General features: G+C 49.3%; 1 protein-coding gene across 11 annotated transcripts in view; it reads right to left on the bottom strand.

Annotated features, from left to right (window-relative positions):
• CCDC57 (coiled-coil domain containing 57) overlaps positions 1–20,349 on the bottom strand; it is a 110,566-nt gene that overhangs the window by 78,685 nt on the left and 11,532 nt on the right. For 9 of the 11 annotated variants that reach the window (XM_027517855.1, XM_027517858.1, XM_027517860.1 and 6 more), the window contains exons 2-7: positions 17,774–18,188; positions 12,601–12,709; positions 3,574–3,675; positions 2,026–2,183; positions 1,800–1,874; positions 276–476 (exon numbers count right to left, since the gene is read on the bottom strand). In XM_027517855.1, the coding sequence (XP_027373656.1) occupies positions 276–476; positions 1,800–1,874; positions 2,026–2,183; positions 3,574–3,675; positions 12,601–12,709; positions 17,774–18,188 (1,060 nt within the window). Of the gene's footprint in view, positions 1–275; positions 477–1,799; positions 1,875–2,025; positions 2,184–3,573; positions 3,676–12,600; positions 12,710–17,773; positions 18,189–20,349 lie in introns of those variants that run through there. The other 2 variants (XM_027517857.1, XM_027517861.1) reach the window with 2 other exon arrangements.

Genomic DNA, 20,349 nt, shown 5'->3' with positions numbered 1-20,349 from the left:
CGGAGTGACGGTTGCTCAACAGCGTGAATGTGCTTAATGCCACTGAATTTAAAAGTGGCCAAGATGGTAAATTTCCTGCTATGTGTATTTTACCATAAATACATAAATGCACACATTCATACATACGTCCACACACACTTTCAAATGAAACAAAAGGAAAGAGAATGGTTAAGAAAGTGACGGGAGAGCTGCAGGGGTGACTCCCAACACCCGGTGCCCACTTCCCTTCATCTGAAACAGGTAACTAGGCAGCCAGGCCCTTGGCCCGGGCTCACTTGTCAATGGCAGCATCCTTCTCCTTGGCGGCATCCACCTGCTTCCACTCGGCCCTGCGGAGCTGTACTTCAAGGTTCTCACAACGCGCCTGCAGCTCCAGGGCCCTGGCCTCCGCTGCCTGCAGCTGCTCCACGTGGGCGCTCTTTGCTGCCATCAGCACAGCGTCCCTTTCCCTGGCCAGATGGTCCAGCTCCTCATGCCTGAAACACAGGGAGGTCCCCAACAGCCCCATTCTGGACCCCCTAGCCCAGAACCTCCCTCGTCCTGCTAGGGCTACATACGTGTCCTTTTAGAGGGCATTTCTGCCCACTTCCTCTGCTCCTCATTCCTCACGAGGAACCACTGACTGAGAGATTTTCAGACTGGCCCCCCTCCCTTCCAAGCTCACAGTCCTTGGGAAAAAGAGACTTGAGCAGATATTTGTGCTTTAGGAAAAAGAACCCAGAACAGGTGCTTCAGCAAAGCATCACCAGCAGAACCCTCACAGACTAGGGAAGAAGAGTGCAGGTGCAAACTGCCCTCCCTTCACAGCTACCCCAACTGCTGAGCTGCTTTCAACCCAGGACTGGAGACTTCCAAGAACTGGGGGCCTTGGGAGGCAGGCTGCACGTCCGTCTCGGTGAGAGATGTCAAACCTATCGAAACTCTGTCAATGGAACAGATATTTGTCTCGAAAATACAGGTGTTGCTAACAGGCAACACCATGCTGACATGACTTTTTATGCTTTTATTCTATTTGGCTTCAGTGAAAAGTAAAAAGCCCTAAAAAACATAATTCTACAGCATTCTCTTCAGATTTCATCAGCGTTGTTTGATGAGATGGTTAAGCCTTATTTAATCAAGTCATGTGATGTACTTTTCATTCCAATTATGATCAGTTCTCATCTTACTCATCTTGCAAACTGTTCAGTATTTTCCACCTTCTAATAGCAAAAAAATATACACATAACAGCTGCTGTACTTGTTAAGTTTCTTGTAAGATATACCTTTCTTTTTCACCAAATCACAAAAAGTGTTTGATCATGACAACTAGTGAAGGGAAGGAGTTATCTCTGAACGCATCATCCTGTGATCATTGGTTAGTTATTTTTGAGAGGCAAACACCAAGACTCCAGGGCACAGACACCACTGCCTACGCCAGGGAACACAGGTTCCTTGTCACCTTGGCCAAATAAATAATGCCACCTGGGCTGCACATGACTCTGCAGGGCCATGCAGTGTGATGACACAGAACATGTGCGTGCACCCTGCTCCTGTGACTGTGTCAACGGGTCAAGTATATTAGCACTAAGGTGTCAACCTGGATGGCTTTCAGCAAGTCGTTTCACCACACGCGTCCTGTAATTCTCAGGGTTTTGATATTCCTCCAAACACACACAAATACGCTCATTAGAACTGAGAAGTGAGGGGCGATCCTGGAAGAGCAGGCCTGACCCTCCTGACGTCCCACAGAAGGGGGCTTTGCTTCCAAGGTGGTCGGGGGACGTTACCCCACACTGACACTGGAGCCAGAAAACACTCACTTCCTCCGAAATGTCTCCTCTTCTCTTTTCCTGGTGAGCTGCACAGAGTGAAGTTTACCCTCTAAATCTTTTATCCTGAAAAGAAGCAAATGTTAGTGGAAAAAGCACATAAGAGGCTACTGCAAAGCCAACCTGGAATAACCCAGGACAGGCAGACGCCTCGGGGCTAGAGCCCAGACAGCTCGTTGGCCATGCCCACCCACGGGGAGGTGGGGAGGCTCCGCACCGGGCGTCCTTCACAGCCACCAGGTCTCGGAGCTCCCAGTCTCTTCGCTGCAGCCTGTCTTCCAGCTCCGCGTTCGCCACCTCGGCACCCTGCAGGGACTCCGCAGCCTTCGCCCCAGCCTCTCTCAGGGCCGCAAGCTCTTTGTTCAGCAGTTTAATCTTCGAAAAGAGAATTCAAAATGAGGATGTAAGTGGAACAGACAGAGGTGTTAAGAGTTAAGTGTTACCATCGTATCAGAACAGGGAGAGAAGAAAGACTGGAATTTGAGAAGCAACAAAACAGTGAGAATCTCCTCACATGCTCTCACAGCATCGAGAGCAGACCCCCGGGTGAATCCAAGTTGTACTCCAGCACCCCAACCAGGCCATGATCTGGATCCTGGAATCACAGAGGAGGTGGAGGTTGTAAGAATCTGGGTCCCTGCTGAGTGACCCCACTCAAATCCCAGCCACATGCTCAATTTTTAAATAGCTTCTCTGGGGCCTTGGCTTCCTTGACTATAACATAGGGGTGATGGTACTGCTGCTCCCAAATTTGTGTATAACCTGTGTACAAGCTGTGATGCCCTCCAGGGATAGGTGTTCAGGGGACCAGAACCATCTCATGGCAGAGGTGGGAGTGGGGCATGCCCTGGCCCACCTTTCCCCGCTCTTTTCCACAGGAGTGCCCACTCCACTGTGAGGCATAGGTTAGCTTCACATGTCCCACTTGTCTTCTGTTCCCTGGTGCTCAGAAGTCCCCAAAGAGGCCTCATGGGGATCACCTTGTGGCAGCCCCAGCCTCAAAGTCCTGCTGGCCCTGGGTGACAGGGACAGCATTCTTCCAGGGGGAAGTCAGAGAGACTCTTGTTCAAGGGTCAGGCAGGGCCCAGTGCTGCCCCTTGGACTGTGGCCCTGTGGGAGGCTGACAGCCTGGAGGAGGCACCTTGGTATCACTAGGGCAAGCATCCATCCACCTGGCTGGATGCTGCCCAGGTGTGACCAGCTAGGGTGGCAGGACTGGGCCAGACGTCAGCCCTGCTTCTTTGTCCCACACACACCTCCCCCTCCTCTCCCAGCTGGTCCCTGTCTTGGTGCTAAAGGCCAGGTGTGTGTGCTCCTCACGTGTCCCCTGGCCAGGTCAGTGCTTTAGAGAAGCCATGCCTCGTGGATGGCAGCCAGCACCACAGCTGGGAGCACCAACAGCAGACAGGCCTCCTTCTGAAAATAGGGGGCGAGTGACACCTCCTCACAGGCCCCTCCTGAGCTGTCACGGGATTTCACAGGCCAAGGACAGAGTTTGCGGGATGGCGGTTTCTCCTGGGGGAGGCCCTTCCTCAAAGTCAGAGTAACCAGACCCAGACTAGTGGCACCGGTGCTCCTCCTGGTGGGCAGAGTGGCCATCACTCTGGGCTAGAGCCCTAGCGGGCACGGTGGCAAGCATGTCACCTGCATGGTAAAGACCCCAGCCCACGTACAAAGAGAGAGGGAGGCCTTGGTGTGAACCCTAACTGGCCAGGGCCTTCCCACTTATGCCGAGGACACAGTTACAGTCCGAGGGGCCCGCTACCTTGAGTTCGTGCGCCAGGACAACACTGCTCATGCTATCGGCCCGCAGGCGGAACTCGTGCTCCCGCTTCTGCATTTCAGACTCAAACTCCTGGAGCAGCTCCTGGAACAGAAAAGGGCTGCTGGCGAAAGGAGCACAGTGGGGCTGGCAGAGGTCCACAGGCTCGCTGAGGGTGGGAGGGATACAGAGGGCCTCATGGAGGATGCGGTCAACGGTGGGACCGAGGCTGAAGGGCATCAGAGAGCCTGTGTTTTCACCCCGGGCGTGGGTTTGTCTGTTTTCTCCGTGATCCTGTGGGGTTTTGCTCTGCCCAGACAGAGCAGCTAGCAAACCCACAAGGAAAGGTTAGCAGAGGCCGGTGAACCCAGAACCACCCCTCCGAGCAGTTAAGCTGTTGGTTCCGTCTATGTCTCTAAAAAAAATGCCATTCTTCCCCATCAGTCCTCCATGCTGCCTGCCGGGTTCCTGAGCAGTCCCACCCCACTCCCCAACCCAGGGTCATGGCTCCACCCCCTGGCTCTGTGAATGCCTCACTCACGGGCTGAATCCAAAAGTCCCTAAATTATTATACTAGTGATTCACTGCACACCCAACAGTGAACAATTATGATGGTTCCCACATCATTGTTTTTCTGAGTTTTCATTTCCCCTCCTCCCCTTCTCCCGCCACTCCTCTGGTGCTCTCCTGTTTCCCGAGTGGTGTCTGCTTCCCAGGACACACCCCACGGTATGATTCTTTCCCCTCCTGGCGTTCCTCTCCCTGGGCTGCCCCACAGCCGGTATCCAGGCCTGCCCTTCACAGCTCCCCAGGTGATCCCCAGGATCCCTTGATGCCCTCTTCCCCTCTCTCCGTGTACTCTTGCAGGAAAGGAGCCTCCTCCCTGCCTCAAGAGCTCGCATCAGGGTGAGAGTCCCAGGATCCCCGGCCCCAGTAGGCCTTCTCCCAGTTATGGGAGCAGGAGCCACCCCCTGCTCCACCTCACTCAGGCTCATGGGTTCCATGTGAGGCTGCCAGCTGGGCCCTGTGACTGGAGCCACCCCGTCCTGGGGATCCAGGGAGCCCGCCCAGCTCAGTCCCTCCTCCCGGCAGCCTTCTCCACTCCCTCCATCTCTTGGTTCTCAAAGTTCTAAACTCAGAAGGGAAACAGAGGCAGCTACAGGTTGACCCCTCAGCCCTGACCCACAGGTGCTGCTCAGAGCTCGCTCAGTAGTTACACTCCAGTAACCTCCTGAGAGGCAGCTGCCTAGTCTGAGGCATCCACACCCTCACACTCCAGGGCTCTGGCCTGACATCTGGCCCCACAGCGCTGAAGGCCTTTTCAAGCCTATCCCAAGCTGCGGCAGAGGAGCTGGGGCCAGGCTTTGCCTTATAGGTTTTGTGGATGTTTGTAGCATCTCCTCTTTGTTTCTCTGACACACTTTCGTTCATGGCTCTGGTGGGGTAGGGGTTTCAGTCTGAAGTCCCCACCCCAAGAAGCAACTGCACCGTTCACTTGACAATCTGATCCCTTCCCGTTCTTTGCTGTATGTTTCTGGAATTTATATTGTTAGATGAATTCTGGACTTATCTTCCATGTCTCTTATCTTCTGTTGGACTTTATGTGTCTTTTTTCTATCTTCTGAATTTATTCCTTTATATGTACTTGTAATTGTCAAAATTCTTTCTTGTTCTGATTGGCCCTTCCTCCTAGCATCTGAGTTATGGATGAAAAATACATTCCTGGGGGTACTGACCTCCCCACCCCACCACCCCCCGCAGGCTCGAACTCTCACCTCAGGGGAGGGACAAAGGAAGAGCCCTGTGGGGAGGAGGGAAATAGCCAGCCTCTGCCCCAGAAGCAGGAAGGCAGCTATTCTCCGGACCCATCCTCCGGGACCAGGCTGATGAGAGTTGCAGTATCACTGGCACCGCCTGTGGGGCCTGGGAGGCTTCGGCACCAGAGCCACCCGTGCAGAAAACTAGCCCAACTCGGACAACCAGATGCCACGCACGGGCAAGCCTAGCACGGGTGGCCCACGGGGCCCACCCTGCTGCCCCGCTGATCACACAATGGTGGGCTTCAGGAATCACCTTCCCTGTTCCTCTGGGCCTCTTCTTGGGTTGCTGGCATTTCTCTGTCTTGTAATCCTGCCTCAGTTACACACTCCTTTATTTATTGCCAGGAATGAGGCAATAAATAGTTCACTGCTGCTGCTAAGTCACTTCAGTCGTGTCCGACTCTGTGCAACCCCATAGGCGGCATCCACCAGGCTCCCCCGTCCCTGGGATTCTCCAGGCAAGAACACTGGAGTGGGTTGCCATTTCCTTCTCCAATGCATGAAAGTGAAAAGTGAAAGTGAAGTCGCTCAGTCGTGTCTGACTCTCAGCGACCCCATGGACTGCATGCAGCCTACCAGGCTCCTCCATCCATGGGATTTTCCAGGCAAGAGTACTGGAGTGGGGTACCATCGCCTTCTCCGAAATAGTTCACTAGGATGTTGAAATTAAGACTTACAAAAAGGAAAAGGTAAGGCACAGAACGGGAGAAAATATTCAAAAAAATATATACTTAAGGACTTATTTCTGGAGTACACATGAAGAACTCACAAATCAATACTAGGAAGACAACCCAATTTTTTTTTTAAGTACAAAAAAGCTGAACAGACACTTCATAAGGATATATGAATGGCCAATAAGCACGTTAATAGATGCTTAAACTCTGATCATCAAGGATAATCGCATTCAATCCCCAGGTACACACCCACTAGACTACTAAAAAGGGAAAGACTAACAACACTAAGTGCGAGCGAGGACGGGAAGTGACCAGAACTCTAGTCTGCAGCTGGTGGGATGTGACCCTATAACCATCCTAAAGGACAGCTCAGCAGTTTCTCAAAAGTTACGTAGTACGCGTCCCAGAAGTTGCACTCCTGGTCGTGGAGCCTGTGTCCATTCAAAGACAGCCAAGAATGCTCACAGCAGCCTTATTCAAACTGGCTCCAAACTGAAAAGACCTAAGCGTCCAAAGAATGAGCTGACAGAGAATGGAAACATACTGGCACCTCCACGCAACACACAGCACCAGCAGGCACCGAGAAGGAACAGCCGCCAACCACACGACGTCCGTGCGCCTCAGACACCGCACGGCGAGGGGGAAGCCAGACAAAAAGGGGAAACAGCTCGAGGCTCTGTTCTCACAGGACTCTGAAAAGCCAGTTCTCACTGCAAGTGGAAGGCAGCAGGCTGGTGGGATCAGGGCCGGGGGCGCTGCTCCCTGATCGCAGAGAGGCACACAGAACTTTGGGTGGCAGTAAAGTTCTGTCTTGGCTGTTACCCTGTTACCTTGGCTGTGTTAAACCTGTCGAACTGCACACAATATGGTTGCGTGGACTGTAGGAAATGACTGCTTAATGAAGCCAATCTTGGCAGAGCTGACTGAGGGTGCTGTCTCCCTAAGCTTAGACCTACGCAGCAGGCACTTGGGCCCACACTGCTGCCTTCCTTCTCCCCATGAGTGATTCGATTTATTTCAGGAAATTTGTGCTGAGCTTCTGCCTGGGGAAGGGCACTTCCCCGGCTGCTGGGCCGTCCATCTGCATGTGAGCGGGGGTTCGTGGCCCCAGACAGACTTCCACCTGCACATGCATGGCCCTCAACATCCTGGGGCCTAAGATCTGAGTCTGTAGGTCCACGGGGTGTGTCTCCCACAGGTCCCCTCCCCCTGCTATGCCGCCCCGGGGAAGGCGCAGGCCCATCCGGGTGCTGAGGCCCTTCTCCTGCTCCTGCCACTGCTATGGGTTCTCACTGTCCTTAATCCTTTACAGTCCTGTCTCCAGCAGTGTCAGGAGAGCAGACATGCATGGCTGATGTGGCCTTTGAATAGGAGGTCTGGATATAGACGCACAAATCACAGTGAGGGACAGAGTCAAACTGAAATGCATGTCCTGGAGTTAGTCTGAATCTAACCACCTCTCCTGGCCTAAAACCTCACAGTGACTTTACCTGACACCCGTCGTTAGGGTGAGCACAGGTTAACACGGAGCGGGAAGACAGGAGGCCCAGCCCATGGAGGAGCTGTGAGGACAGGCTGAGCCCGGCCAGCACAGCACGTGCAAAGCACAGTGCGTGAAAAGCGCAGCACACTAGCAGGATTCCAGGTTTCTGACCGAGTAACAAGGGCTCTGCTTTTGAAGAGAGCTGGACAGACTCAGTTACCCAAAGGAAAGGGTCAAGGGAGGCTGAGCCCAGCCAGAGCATGCAGGCAAGAACGGGTGTGTCTCTGCCTCTTCCTGAGATAAATGCGTGGCAGGCTCCCTCCCCTCCTCTGAAAGTCGAGGCTGGGGGCCTCAGAGACACTGCGTGGTACAATTGAAAATATACATTTTTAAAATCCCTTGAGAAGCCAGATGAAGTTTAAGGGGGTCACACAAGTAACCCTTGTTGGGATCAGAATATGAAAATCATTGAGACTGAATGCTCAGTTCAGTTCAGTAGCTCAGTCACGTCCGACTTTTTGTGACCATATGGGCTGCAGCACACCAGGCCTCCCTATCCATTACCTACTCCCAGAACTTGCTCAAATTCATGTCCATCAAGTCAGTGATGCCATCGAACCATTTCATCCTCTGTTGTCCCCATCTCCTCCCGCCTTCAATCTTTCCCAGCATCAGTGTCTTTTCAAATGAGTCAGTTCTTCACCTCAGGTGGCCACAGTATTGGAGTATGAGCTTCAGCATCAGTCCTTTCAATGAATATTTAGGACTGATTTCCTTTAGGATCGACTGGCTCAATCTCCTTGAAGTCCAAGGGACTCTCAAGAGTCTTCTCCAACACCACAGTTCGAAAACACCAATTCTTTGGCGGTCAGCCTTCTTTATAGTCCAACTCTCACATCCATACATGACTACTGGAAAAACCATAGCTTTGACTAAATGGACCTTGTTCGCCAAAGTAATGTCTCTGCTTTTTAATAAGCTGTCTAGGTTGATCATAACTTTTCTTCCAAGGAGCAAATGTCTTTTAATTTCATGGCTGCAGTCACCATCTGCAGTGATTTTGGAGCCCCCAAAAATGAAGTCACTATTTCCATTGTTTCCCCATCTATTTGCCATGAAGTGATGGGACCAGATGCCATGATCTTAGTTTTCTGAATGTTGAGTTTTAAGTCAACTTTTTCACTCTCCTCTTTCACTTTCATCAAGAGGCTTTTGAGTTCCTTTTCGCTTTCTGCCATAAGGGTGGTGTCATCTGCATATCTGAGGTTATTGATATTTCTCCCGGCAGTCTTGATTCCAGCTTGTGCTTCATCCAGCCCAGCATTTCGCATGATGTACTCTGCATATAAGTTAAATAAGCAGGGTAACAATATACAGCCTGACATACCCCTTTCCCAATTTGGAACCAGTCTCTTGTTCCATGTCCAGTTCTAACTGTTGCTTCTTGACCTGCATACAGATTTCTCAGGAGGCAGGTAAGGTGATCTGGTATTCCCATCTCTTTAAGAATTTTCACAATTTGTTGTGATCCACAAAGTCAAAGGCTTTGGCGTAGTCAATAAAGCAGAAGTAAATGTTTTTCTGGAACTCTCTTGCTTTTTCAATGATCCAACGGATGTTGGCAATTTGATCTCTGGTTCCTCTGCCTTTTCTAAATTCAGCTTGAACATCTGGAAGTTCACGGTTCACGTTCTGTTGAAGCCTGGCTTGGAGAAGTTTGAGCATTACTTTGACTGCTAACACTACAAAATACTGAAGCCTTTGGTTTCAGCTCAAAGTTGTGCAGGCTATGGCCACCAGGGGGCAGGAAGCCCACACACAGGCAGAACCTGGCCCAGACCAGTAGGTAAGCACTTAGGGTCCTTGGTGAGGAAACAAGAAACCCATTGCACTCCCCATCCCCACTTCAACCCAGAGGTAAGGGGCTCAGGCCTGCCTTCTGACCACCTTCCGCTCTTGTTCCTGGGGGCCCCTCTCCTGCTAGTCCCCAAGCCATACCCCTGCCCTGTGATGATGTCCCCTAAACTTCTCTGTTCTTGAATTCAAGGTTCAGCCTGGACAGCTGGCTCCTCTGTCTACAGCCACCCTCTGGGGAAGCCCCAAGCTTCCAGCTCTGTACCTTGTGACCACCCCCCTCCGCCCTGACCTCCCAGTGTGTCTTCCTGGGAGCCCAGGAGCCACCTCCTTGTACACAGCCCAACCAAGCGCCCTCCCCATCCTTCCTGTGCAGTTCCCCCATCTCAATACATGGCAAGTCGTCCCGCCAGGCACTCAGCCCCAAAGCAGGCATGTCCTTGGTGCCCGCCTCTCACCCCATCTGATCTATCAGCGTGTCCGCTGGCTCTGCTGTGTAGGTGTATCCAGAACCTGTCAGTGGCTCAAGTCCCCCACCTCTCACCTAGGGCTGCAGCAGCCCTCTTGTGTCTCCCTGCCTCCCCAGCTCCACAGTCTGTCCTCAACCCCACAGAAGAGGCTCTTTTAAAGACTTGACTTGGCTCACAAGCCCCCAAGAGTTTCTCACCTCACCTGGAGCAAAGGTCATTCTCATGAAGGCCTGGGAGGCCATCATAGCCCTCACCTCAGTCTCCTTGAACCTGAATTCTGTTGCTACCTGCAGACCTGGGCTCACAAGTCCTCTTCTCAGGGTGCCCTGACTTGCCTATTAAAAGACAGTTCCACCCCACCCTGCCCGTGTCACACAGGTGATGACCCCAGGATGCTAAAGCCAGAGACTATACTGTTCAGGTGCTCACTGCATCCCCGACGAGGGCCAGCTCACTCCCAGGGCAGGTGGGGCTAGTGCTCAGCCCTAACCCCAGAGCCCAGGAACGTGCCTGGTGAAATCTCTTTGTTAAATGAATGAATACATCAATAAGTCATTGTTTCTCCTCTAGAGGCTTCTAATCCTGGGACTGCTAACCAATAATGAAAAAACAAGTCCACAGTCTACAACTTGCAGACATAATAAACATTAAACAGACTAACTCAGCTCCCGTCGTCTTACATTTCTTTCCTCAAGGTAATAATCAACATTACCATTGAATCAATTCTTTTTTTTTTTACCATTGAATCAATTCTATCTTTGACAAGTCAGTAAAGAGCACAAAGATCTTCAGAAAAAGGAGACAAAAACCAGTCCAAAGGAAGCCACAAAGCCGATAAGCACATAATACCCTTCCTTCAGTCACAGGGTCGGGCACGGGCAATAGAGCCCCAAGGCTGGCATGGGCCCCAGCTGGCCCTGAACTACACTAGACAGCAAAGGCTGCCCAGGTTCCCAGCAGCAGCCCTGGACAAAGCCTACAGCTGGAGAGTCCAGACGTCAAGTTTCCTTCCTGCAAGAGACAGGGCTGGTATGAAAACGCACATCTGAAGGGGCTTTCCTTGTGGACAAGGGGTTTCAAAGCCTGAACAAGCCTGACTCACAGTAAGGACTTCTTTGAGTGTGGACAAGCTGGAAAGTCATCCAGAGACCCAGCCCAGTGACCACAACACCCACCAGGGCCACCGCCGCCTCCATGTGCCACTGACTGCCCTGCTAATAGGGATGATTCCACCGCCACCTGGAGCCCTTCTGAAACTCCTCTCTGGAGGAGACTCTGACACCACCTGAGGAAACCTCATGACCTAGATGAGTCACAGCTGGTCTCTTGATCGCCCAGCTCAGCCCCCAGTGACCTCGGATGTTTCCCAAAGTCAAACCCACCCATAAGAGACAAAGTTCTTAGGTCCTCAAGGACTCCAAAGGAAAGTCCTCTGCAGGAAATGTCAAAAGCTCTACAGAATGTTTTGAGTGATGGCATCATTGTGGACAATGAAATTCAAGCTTCCAGAGGGGAAGGAAAGGACAGGGGCTCCTCCTGCGCCAGCGGTGGTTAATAGATGCGGCCAGGCCCGAAAGCTCGGTCATAAGGACATTTGCGTCCACAGGTATCTTCCATTCCGATGGGCACAGCTCATCAGGATGCTGTCCTATCTCAGGGTACTGACGCCATGCTATGGGATGGAGGGCCCGACACTCAGGCCTCAGTCCACCAGCTGATCGGTCTGCCCTCCTTGAGAACTGCTGACCCCAGTGCCAAGAAAGGATAGGCCAGCACAGGCAGGCACAAAGTTCATATCTGCCCCGTGGCACATCCACCGGGAGACCAGGGTCCAAGGTCGGATCACCCCAGATCACTCAGTCACTATCACTCCAAGGAGGGCAGAGGTGGGGACACAGCCAGGCTGGCTTCCAGCTCCAGCTCCTCTCCAAAATCGCAGACACAAGTCTAAAAATAAGTCGTGAGTCGCTAACCCAGGGCAGGAGGACAGTGCCTAAGACTTCACACGCTGGAAGTGTCTTCGACTCAAATTACGGCTCCTCGATTTACTGAGGGGGATCTTGGGCAGGTTACTTAATGTCTCGACCTTGGTTCCCTATTTGCAAAATGCAGAACAAAATGGTGTCTCTGTTGTATTGAGCAGATAAATTCACACGCGTGCACGAGGAGCTACATGTGGCAGTTTCCATAAACACCTGCCACTGCTGCGACAACACAAGCTCGGTACATCCTGGAAGGCGAACAAGGGGACCCATGTCGCTGCACACACGCGGCCCTGCCGGACTCAGCCCCAAGTGTGAAGGATGTCCTTCACCCAAACTCCAGCATAGCGAAGTCTCTCGGATGTGGAGGCTGAGCTTCAGGGACAACGAGGAGAAATTTCGGAGACAGGTTTAAGTGTCTCCTGTCAGTTGACACAGCTATATTTAAACTTAGGGTCATTTATTGCTTGTTGAAAGAAATACAATTATCACAATTTGAGTTCCCAGCTCTCTTCCACAGTAAATAACTCTGACTTCATAATACTTCTTTCTCAAACAAATAAAGGATGAAATGTTTATTCATTCCCAAGGAAAGAGAATTCTGGGGGAGTTACCACAGAGGAAGATTTAGATACCCTGACACATTTCGCCACAGATCACCAAAAAGTGGAAACTTGTGACCCCAGGCTGATACTATAGAACCAAGAAAACAACGGTCCTGAGGAAGAAGCGGATCCCCCACCCTACCTGCCGCTGCAGGCCAAGTTCGCCGTCCAGCTCCTTGAGCCTCCTCTCCAGCTTCCACTTCAGGGTCCCATACTGCTCCCGCTGCTGATCCAGCTCATTGTTCCTGTCACTATGTAAAAAAAAACAAAAAAAGCTCAGCGTTAAGAAAAGTCACACTGAACAGTCTCCAAACTACACATTTGCAGGGCTTCCTTTGCAAACGTGAGGTGACAGGTAATGCTGCTTCTTTCCAAGAGTGGCTTTGGCAGGATCCAGACAGGATCTGCAGAGGAGAACATAACGTGGGATCCAGGCTCTCAGGACAATCCACAAGTGTTCAGGATACAGTCAAAAGTCAACAGTCATACCAGGACTCCCTGGAAGTCCAGCCACTAGGACTCTCTGCTTCCACTGTAGGGGGCACAGGTTTTTATTCTTTGTTTGAGGAATGAAGATCCCACATGCCGAGCAGTGTGGCCAAAAAGGAAAAAAGGAGCACAAAAGTCACTGATCATACCAACAAACAGGAACTCTCCACTTGAATGAGAACACACAATCCATAGATGCTAACACCAAGATGACACAGATGCTGATATGATCTAACAAGGATTTTAAAGCAGCCATCATAAAAACGCTCTGACAAGCAATTTCACACAGCCTTGGGACAAACGGAAAACAGAAACTCTCAGAAAAGAAAAAGAAAATATAACAAAGAAGCAAATGGAAACTTGAGAACTAAGAAGTACAATAACTGAAACAAAGGACATTCTAGTTGGGCTCAAAGGCAGAATGAACAACAACAACCAAAAAGGCAGAATGAACATGTTACAGAAAAGAGCCAGAGGATGACGAAAGTTACCTGACCTGATAACAGAAAGAAATATGCTGAAAAAATGAGCGGAGCCTCAGAGCCCTGTGGGATGGTAACAGAAGATGCAGCGTTCACACTGTTCTTCTGCAGTCCCAGGATGGAGGAAAAAGAGGGTGGAGCCAACAATGTACTTGAAGAAATAATGGTTGAAAATGTCCCAAATTTGGTAAAAAAAGAATGAGCAGAAGTTCTGGGGAGACACTTCACCAAACAATATAAAGCTCGTCAAGGCTGCAGCAGAGCATGCAGCTGAGGCCTGTCCTTTCTCGTCGTGAGCGGAGCCCATGGGCCTGACAACAGCTTCAGGGTCTCAGTCGACCCGCCTCAAGTCAGCTCTTAGTTTCAGATTTAATATATATTTCACATCATTAAAACAGTAAGTCCCCTACATACAAACCTTCTGGAGGCGAACTTTCCAAGATGAGCCAGGTAGCAAGTCCAACCACAGAAGCTGGTCCATGTGCCTGGCATACTCTGTCACGTGTGTGCGTCCTCTACATGTGGCTGCGCTTTCGGGTACTTTACGGTACTGTATAGAGCACAGCAGTACAGTATCTTTATTTCAAGCCCAGGATGTCCAGAATCGAACGTAAAAGCAGCAGTGATGATGTGGCTGGTACTGTACTGTAAGATTAAAAATGTTTTCTGGGACTTCCCTGATGATCCAGTGGTTAAGAATCTGTCTTGCAATGCAGGAGATGTGGGTTCAATCCCTGGTAAGGGAACTACGATCCCACATGCCTTGAAGCATGTGTGCCCGGGTGTCACAACTATTGAGCCTGTGCTCTAGGCCTGAGAGCTGCAACTATATTGAAGCCCTCGGGTCTAAGATCTCATGCTCTTCAACAAGAGAAGCTACCAGAATGAGAAGCCTGAGCACCGCAACTAGAGAATAGCCCCCGCTCACAACTAGAGAAAAGCCCTCGCAGAAAAGAAGACCTAGCTCAGACAAAATTAAATAAATAAATATTTTTAAAAAAGAGATCGTGGCAATTTATGTCAGAGTGTTCTGCCTATGTTTCCTGTAAGAGTTTTATAGTGTCTGGCCTTACATTTAGGTCTTTAATCCATTTTCAGTTTATTTTTGTGTATGGTATTACGGAGTGTTTTAATTTCATTCTTTTACATGTAGCTGTCCAGTTTTCCCAGCACCACTTATTGAAGAGGTTATCTTTTCTCCATTGTATCAGATCAGATCAGTCGCTCAGTCGTGTCCAACTCTTTGCGACCCCATGAATCGCAGCACGCCAGGCCTCCCTGTCCATCACCAACTCCCAGAGTTCACTCAGACTCACGTCCATCGAGTCAGTGATACCATCCAGCCATCTCATCCTCTGTCGTCCCCTTCTCCTCCTGCCCCCAATCCCTCCCAGCATCAGAGTCTTTTCCAATGAGTCAACTCTTCACATAAGGTGGCCAAGTACTGGAGTTTCAGCTTTAGTATCATTCCTTCCAAAGAAATCCCAGGGCTGATCTCCTTCAGAATGGACTGGTTGGATCTCCTTGCAGTCCAAGGGACTCTCAAGATGCTCAAAATCACTAATTATCAGAAAAACGCATATGAAAACTATAATGAGGTATCATCTCACACTGGTCAGAATGGCTACCATCAAAAATCTTGACTCCTTTGTCATAGGTTAGGTGACCATAGGTGCATGGGTTTATCTCTGGCCTTTTGATCCTACTCCACAGATCTCTATTTCTGTTTTTGTGCTAGCACTATAGATTCTTCATTATTGTAGCTTTGCAGTACAGTCTGAAGTCAGACAGCTTGATTCAGCTTTATTTCTCTTTCTCAAGACTGCTTTGACTATCCAGGGCCTTTTATGCTTCTATACAAATTGTCATTTTTTTTTTGTTGCTGTTGCTATTCTAGTTCTGTGAAAAATGCCATTGGTAATTTTACAGGGATTGCATTGAATCTGTAGATAGCTTTGAGTGGTATAGTCATTTTCATAATATTGACTCTTCCAATCCAAGAACATGGTATATCTCTCCATCTGTTTGTGTCATCTTTGAATTCTTTAATCACTATCTTGTAGTTTAGTACATATGGGTCTTTTGCCTCCTTAGGTAGGTTGATTCTGAGATATTTTCTTCTTTTTGTTGCAACAGTAAATGGGATTATTTCCTTGATTTTTCTTTCTGATCTTTTGTTGTTAGTGTATAAGAATGCAAAAGGTTATAGAGTATTAATTTTGTATTCTGCAACTTTATTAAATTCATTGATTAGCTATTAGTAGTTTCCTGGTGGCATCTTTAGGATTTTCTATGTAGAGTATTGGGTTTCACTCGTAGCTCAGTTGGTAAAGAATCTGCTTGCAGTGCAGGAGACCCCGGTTCAATTCCTGGGTCGGGAAGATCCCCTGGAGAAGGAAATGGCAATCCACTCCAGTATTCTTGCCTGGAGAATCACATGGACAGAAAAGCCTGGCGGGCTACAGTCCATGGGGTCGCAAGAGTCGGACACGACTTAGCGACTAAACTGCTGCTACTACTATGTCGAGTATCATGTCATCTGCAGACAGTGACAGTTTAATTTCTTCTTTTCCAATTTGGATTCCTTTTATTTTTTTTTCTTCTCTGATTACCATGGCCAGGACTTTCAAAACTATTTTGAATAATAGTGGCAAGAGAAACCATAAACAAGATGAAAAGACTACCCTCAGAATGGGAGCCAGTATTTACAAACAAAGCAACTGACAAAATATTAGTCTCCAAAATACACAAATAGTTCATGCAGCTCAGAAATCAAAAATAAATGGCAGAAGACTTAAATAGACATTTCCCCAAAGAAGACACACAAGTGACCAACAAACACATGAAGAAAAGATGTTAAAAAATCTCTAATTATTAGAAAAATGCAAATCAGAACTACGATGAGGTATCACTTCACACTGGTCAGAAGACCATCATCAAAAATCCATGACAATAAATGCTGGAGAGGGTATGAAGAAAAGGGAACCTTCCTGAACTGTTGGGGGAAATGTAAATTAATATAGCCACTACGGAGAACAATATGGAGATTCCTTAAGAAACTAAAAATAGAACTACCATATGGCCCAGCAATCTCACTACTGGGCATATACCCAGAGAAAAACATAATTCAAAAAAGACACATGCACCCCAATGTTCATTGCAATACTATTTACAATAGTCAGGACACAGAAGCAACCTAAATGTCCTTCAACAGAGGAAGAGGCAGAGACTTCGCTGGTGGTCCAGTGATGAAGACTCTACGCTTCCAATGCAGGGGGTGCGGGTTCAATCCCTGATTGGGGAACTAAAGTTCCACAATGCTGCATGGTGCAGCTAAAAAGTAAAAAAGTTTTAAAACGACAAAAAACCAACCAAGCAAAAAAACGCCAGAGAAACAGATAAAGAAGTGGTACGTATATACAGTGTAATATTACTCAGCCATAAAAATGAATGACATTGGGTCATTTGTAGAGACGTGGATGGACCTAGGGACTGTAACACAGAGTGAAATAAGTCAGAAACGGGAAGGCAAGTAACATATATTAACATTATATGTGGAATCTAGAAAAATGGTAAAAATGATTTTATTTGCAAAGCTGAAATAGAGACACAGACGTAGAGAACAAACATATGAATGCCAAGGAGGAAAGCTGAGGGAGCAGGGTGAATTGGGAGACTGGGATTGCTGTATATACACTACTGATACTACGTATAAGATATCTAGTGAGAGCCTACTGTATAACACAGGGAACCCTACTCAGAGCTCTGTGGTACCCTAAACGGGAAGGAAATTAAAAAAATTATATGTATATACACACACACACACGTATTCACTTTGCTGTACAGTAGAAACTAACACTATAAAACAACTATACTACAATAAAATTTTTTTAATGTTTTATTTTTGTTTTTTATGTATTATTTGTGTGGAAAGTACTATAAACCAATTACAGTACTCAGAGCCCACCTCAGATCCCCACCTAAGTGCCTGCTGCCACCAAGGCAGGAGGATGCTCTGACGAGTTACCAGCTGTACCTGGACTAACTTTGTCGGACTTACAAACAGGCCCTCAGAACAGAGTATCATTCATATGTAGGGGACTTACTGTAATTATAAGCTCAAATATGTTTTATTACAATAATTCAGATTTGTAACTCATGGAAAAAATTTCAAATAGTTAAACCAATCTCCACTAATTTCAGCTGCACTGGGACCCAGAAAAAAACATCCAGGTATGGCCTTGCCTGCCTTCCTGTGACAAACACTGAGCAGGTGGGAGCCGGGCAGCCCTGTGGGGAAGGAGGCCCATGGAGGGCAGGGGCGTGGGGTCCGCTGGCCCTCACCTGTGGACCCGCTCCAGCTCCAGGCGGTGTTCCTGCAGCCTCTGCTGGTACTGCTGCTGCAGGTCCTCCAGCCGCTGGGCCTCACTGGCCAGCGCCTGCTTCAGCTTGGCCACCTCGATCTTGAGCTCGCTCACCTCGGCCTGCCTGGCCTCCTCCAGCCCTCGGGCCTGGGCGAACGCGGCATCGTAACGCTCCAGCTCCCGGTCCCGCTCCTCCAGCACCTGCAGGTTGTAGATGAAGTCCTCCCGCAGGTGCCGCAGCTTCCCCTGAGCCTCCTCCAGTCGGCGCTGTGTGTCCTGCAGGGCCACCTCCTGCATTTGGGTGCGCTGGGCCTGCAGCGCTCGCCACTCCTCCTCCTTGCGAGCCAGCAGGGCGTTCAGGTCCTGCTCTGAGGGTGGGGGCATCATGTCAGCAACTGCAGCAAAGAGAAGGCGGGCACTGGGTTCACTGCTAGGAAACCTGTGCTCCACAACGCCCACCTCAGATCCCCACCTTAGTGCCTGCTGCCACTAAGGCAGGAGGATGCTCTGACTAGCTACCAGCCATCTGGTCACACCGTGAATTCTGGAGAGCCAAAGGCAGCTCCTTTAGGGTCCAGCAGGGCAAGGGCACACAGACCCAGACTCCAAGGCTCTTTCTACCCTCTCCTCACCCTGCAGCAGAGGGAACACACAGGAAGTGCAGGATCACAGAGGGAAGAGAAGGAAAGACGGGGAATGTTGTTTGCTCACTTAGAGGTGCTACTGCTGCTGCTGCTACTGCTAAGTCACTTCAGTCGTGTCCAACTCTGTGCGACCCCATAGACTCTGCGGTCCCTGGGATTCTCCAGGCAAGAACACTGGAGTGGGTTGCCATTTCCAGTTTCATGAAGTGCTCTGTTTTGCAAATGAAAACCCAAGGCTGCTCCAGCCAGTCCCATGTGGCTCCGGAAAGCCAGTGCCCCATTCCCACCCCCATGCTCTAGTCCTGGAGCTGGAATGAAGCTCTGGAGATCCACCATCCAGGAGCATACTCTTCTGCTCTTGGGTCCAATCTATCGTGCACAGACACGTTTTTAAAAACACAATGAAGTGCTAGGAAAAAAAGGGAAAAAAATACATAATACACCACTCCAATTTTTTAATAGATTCAACAGCATAAAACCACTCTGTCAAATTTCCAACAAGTGTCTGGAGATCTGTTGCTTCCCATGTCCACTGAGGATGCCCACACGTGGGGCAGGGCTGCCGAGAGTTGCTCCCCACCCGGGCACCTCCATGACTGTCCTGGTCCCAGCACCGGCGGAGATGGGGTGGATTGTCACGTGCAAAACCGCTTGTGGGGGCGTGGAGTGGGGATGGAGTGGGAGTGATATCTCCCTGGTTGATTTATGCAGCGAGTCTGAGGCCATGGGTCACGCTCCACCAGATACACAGCAGGCCCGGAGGGATGCAGGCTGGCCCAGGTGCCATGAGCATCTTCCGGGACAGACGGTGGAATGTGAGTGATGCCTGGCTCTGTGAGGGCTTTTCCAGGAAGGCCAGGTGGGGTCTGGCCGTAACTTCTGTGTATCACTGTCCTCAAAGCATCTGAAATGTCTGATTCACTTTGAGAGGGTCTTTTTTTAAGATGAAAAGACATACGGTCCCAGGCCATCTCAACCCACAGGGTCAATACACATTCACAGAACTCCTCCTGACAGAGGGAAATTTCTAACAGGAACAGGATTTCAGGGGCCTGTGAAGACACCCTGTGGGTTGTGAAGGTTCCATGTAGCCCCTCCCCTGAGGGGTACCAGCAGCATCAATATTGGTCTCCCTTGGTCAAAGTAAAGTAAATATCCACGGGCAAACTCAGAAACAAGAACAAGAGAACCTGAGGGTCTTTTTTTGTTTGTTTTTTTTAAGCATTACATTGACAGTAAACACTCCCTGAACCAGAAAGAACACTACTTTTTTCAGAGACATGAAGTTCATTTCACTCCTGAAATTACTAACAAAAACCAACAACAGTTCTACCATGAACCCTTACTTTCCAAAACTCAGTGGAGGTAAGAAATGGACAAACTTTTCATGTTGTTCAAGGCTTTGATGGCATCGGGTTTCTTGTGATGGAGTGCTTTGAGGGGCCTCAACTCAGACCCCTGCAGAGCTGCTGCCCCCAGCACCGCAGAAGCAGACAGTCCTGTATCCTCAGACAGCCCTGTGTCCTCAGACAGCCCAAGCCTTGCCTAGTTGATGAGTTGGGAACTCTTTGCCCTGTGAAAGGTGATCACTAATGGTACAACACATAAAACTCTAGAGGAAGACAACAAAAAAACAAAAAACAAGTCCATACATACCCCACCAAAAAATTATCTATTGTAATCAAAATTATTACTATAACATCCTGGTAGCAATATGAAAAAACAAAGTAGAGGAGAAATTGTCAGAATGGTCTGGGTTTCTATTTGCAGACTCCCAAAATATTCCGTCAGGACTAAACAAACTATAAGGGTGTGTTTTCTGGAAGATGTGTGCTGTGTGCTGGGCTACCCCAGTGGACAGTGGGAAAATGAAACAAGCTTTCTAGACATTTGTTTCTCTGAGCTGAGCACA

This window comes from Bos indicus x Bos taurus, chromosome 19, assembly GCF_003369695.1.
Source record: "Bos indicus x Bos taurus breed Angus x Brahman F1 hybrid chromosome 19, Bos_hybrid_MaternalHap_v2.0, whole genome shotgun sequence".
In the NCBI taxonomy this organism is placed as follows: Eukaryota; Metazoa; Chordata; class Mammalia; order Artiodactyla; family Bovidae; genus Bos; species Bos indicus x Bos taurus.
The sequence above is the reverse complement of the archived record's forward strand: the minus strand, read 5'-3'. Positions and strand labels throughout refer to the sequence as shown.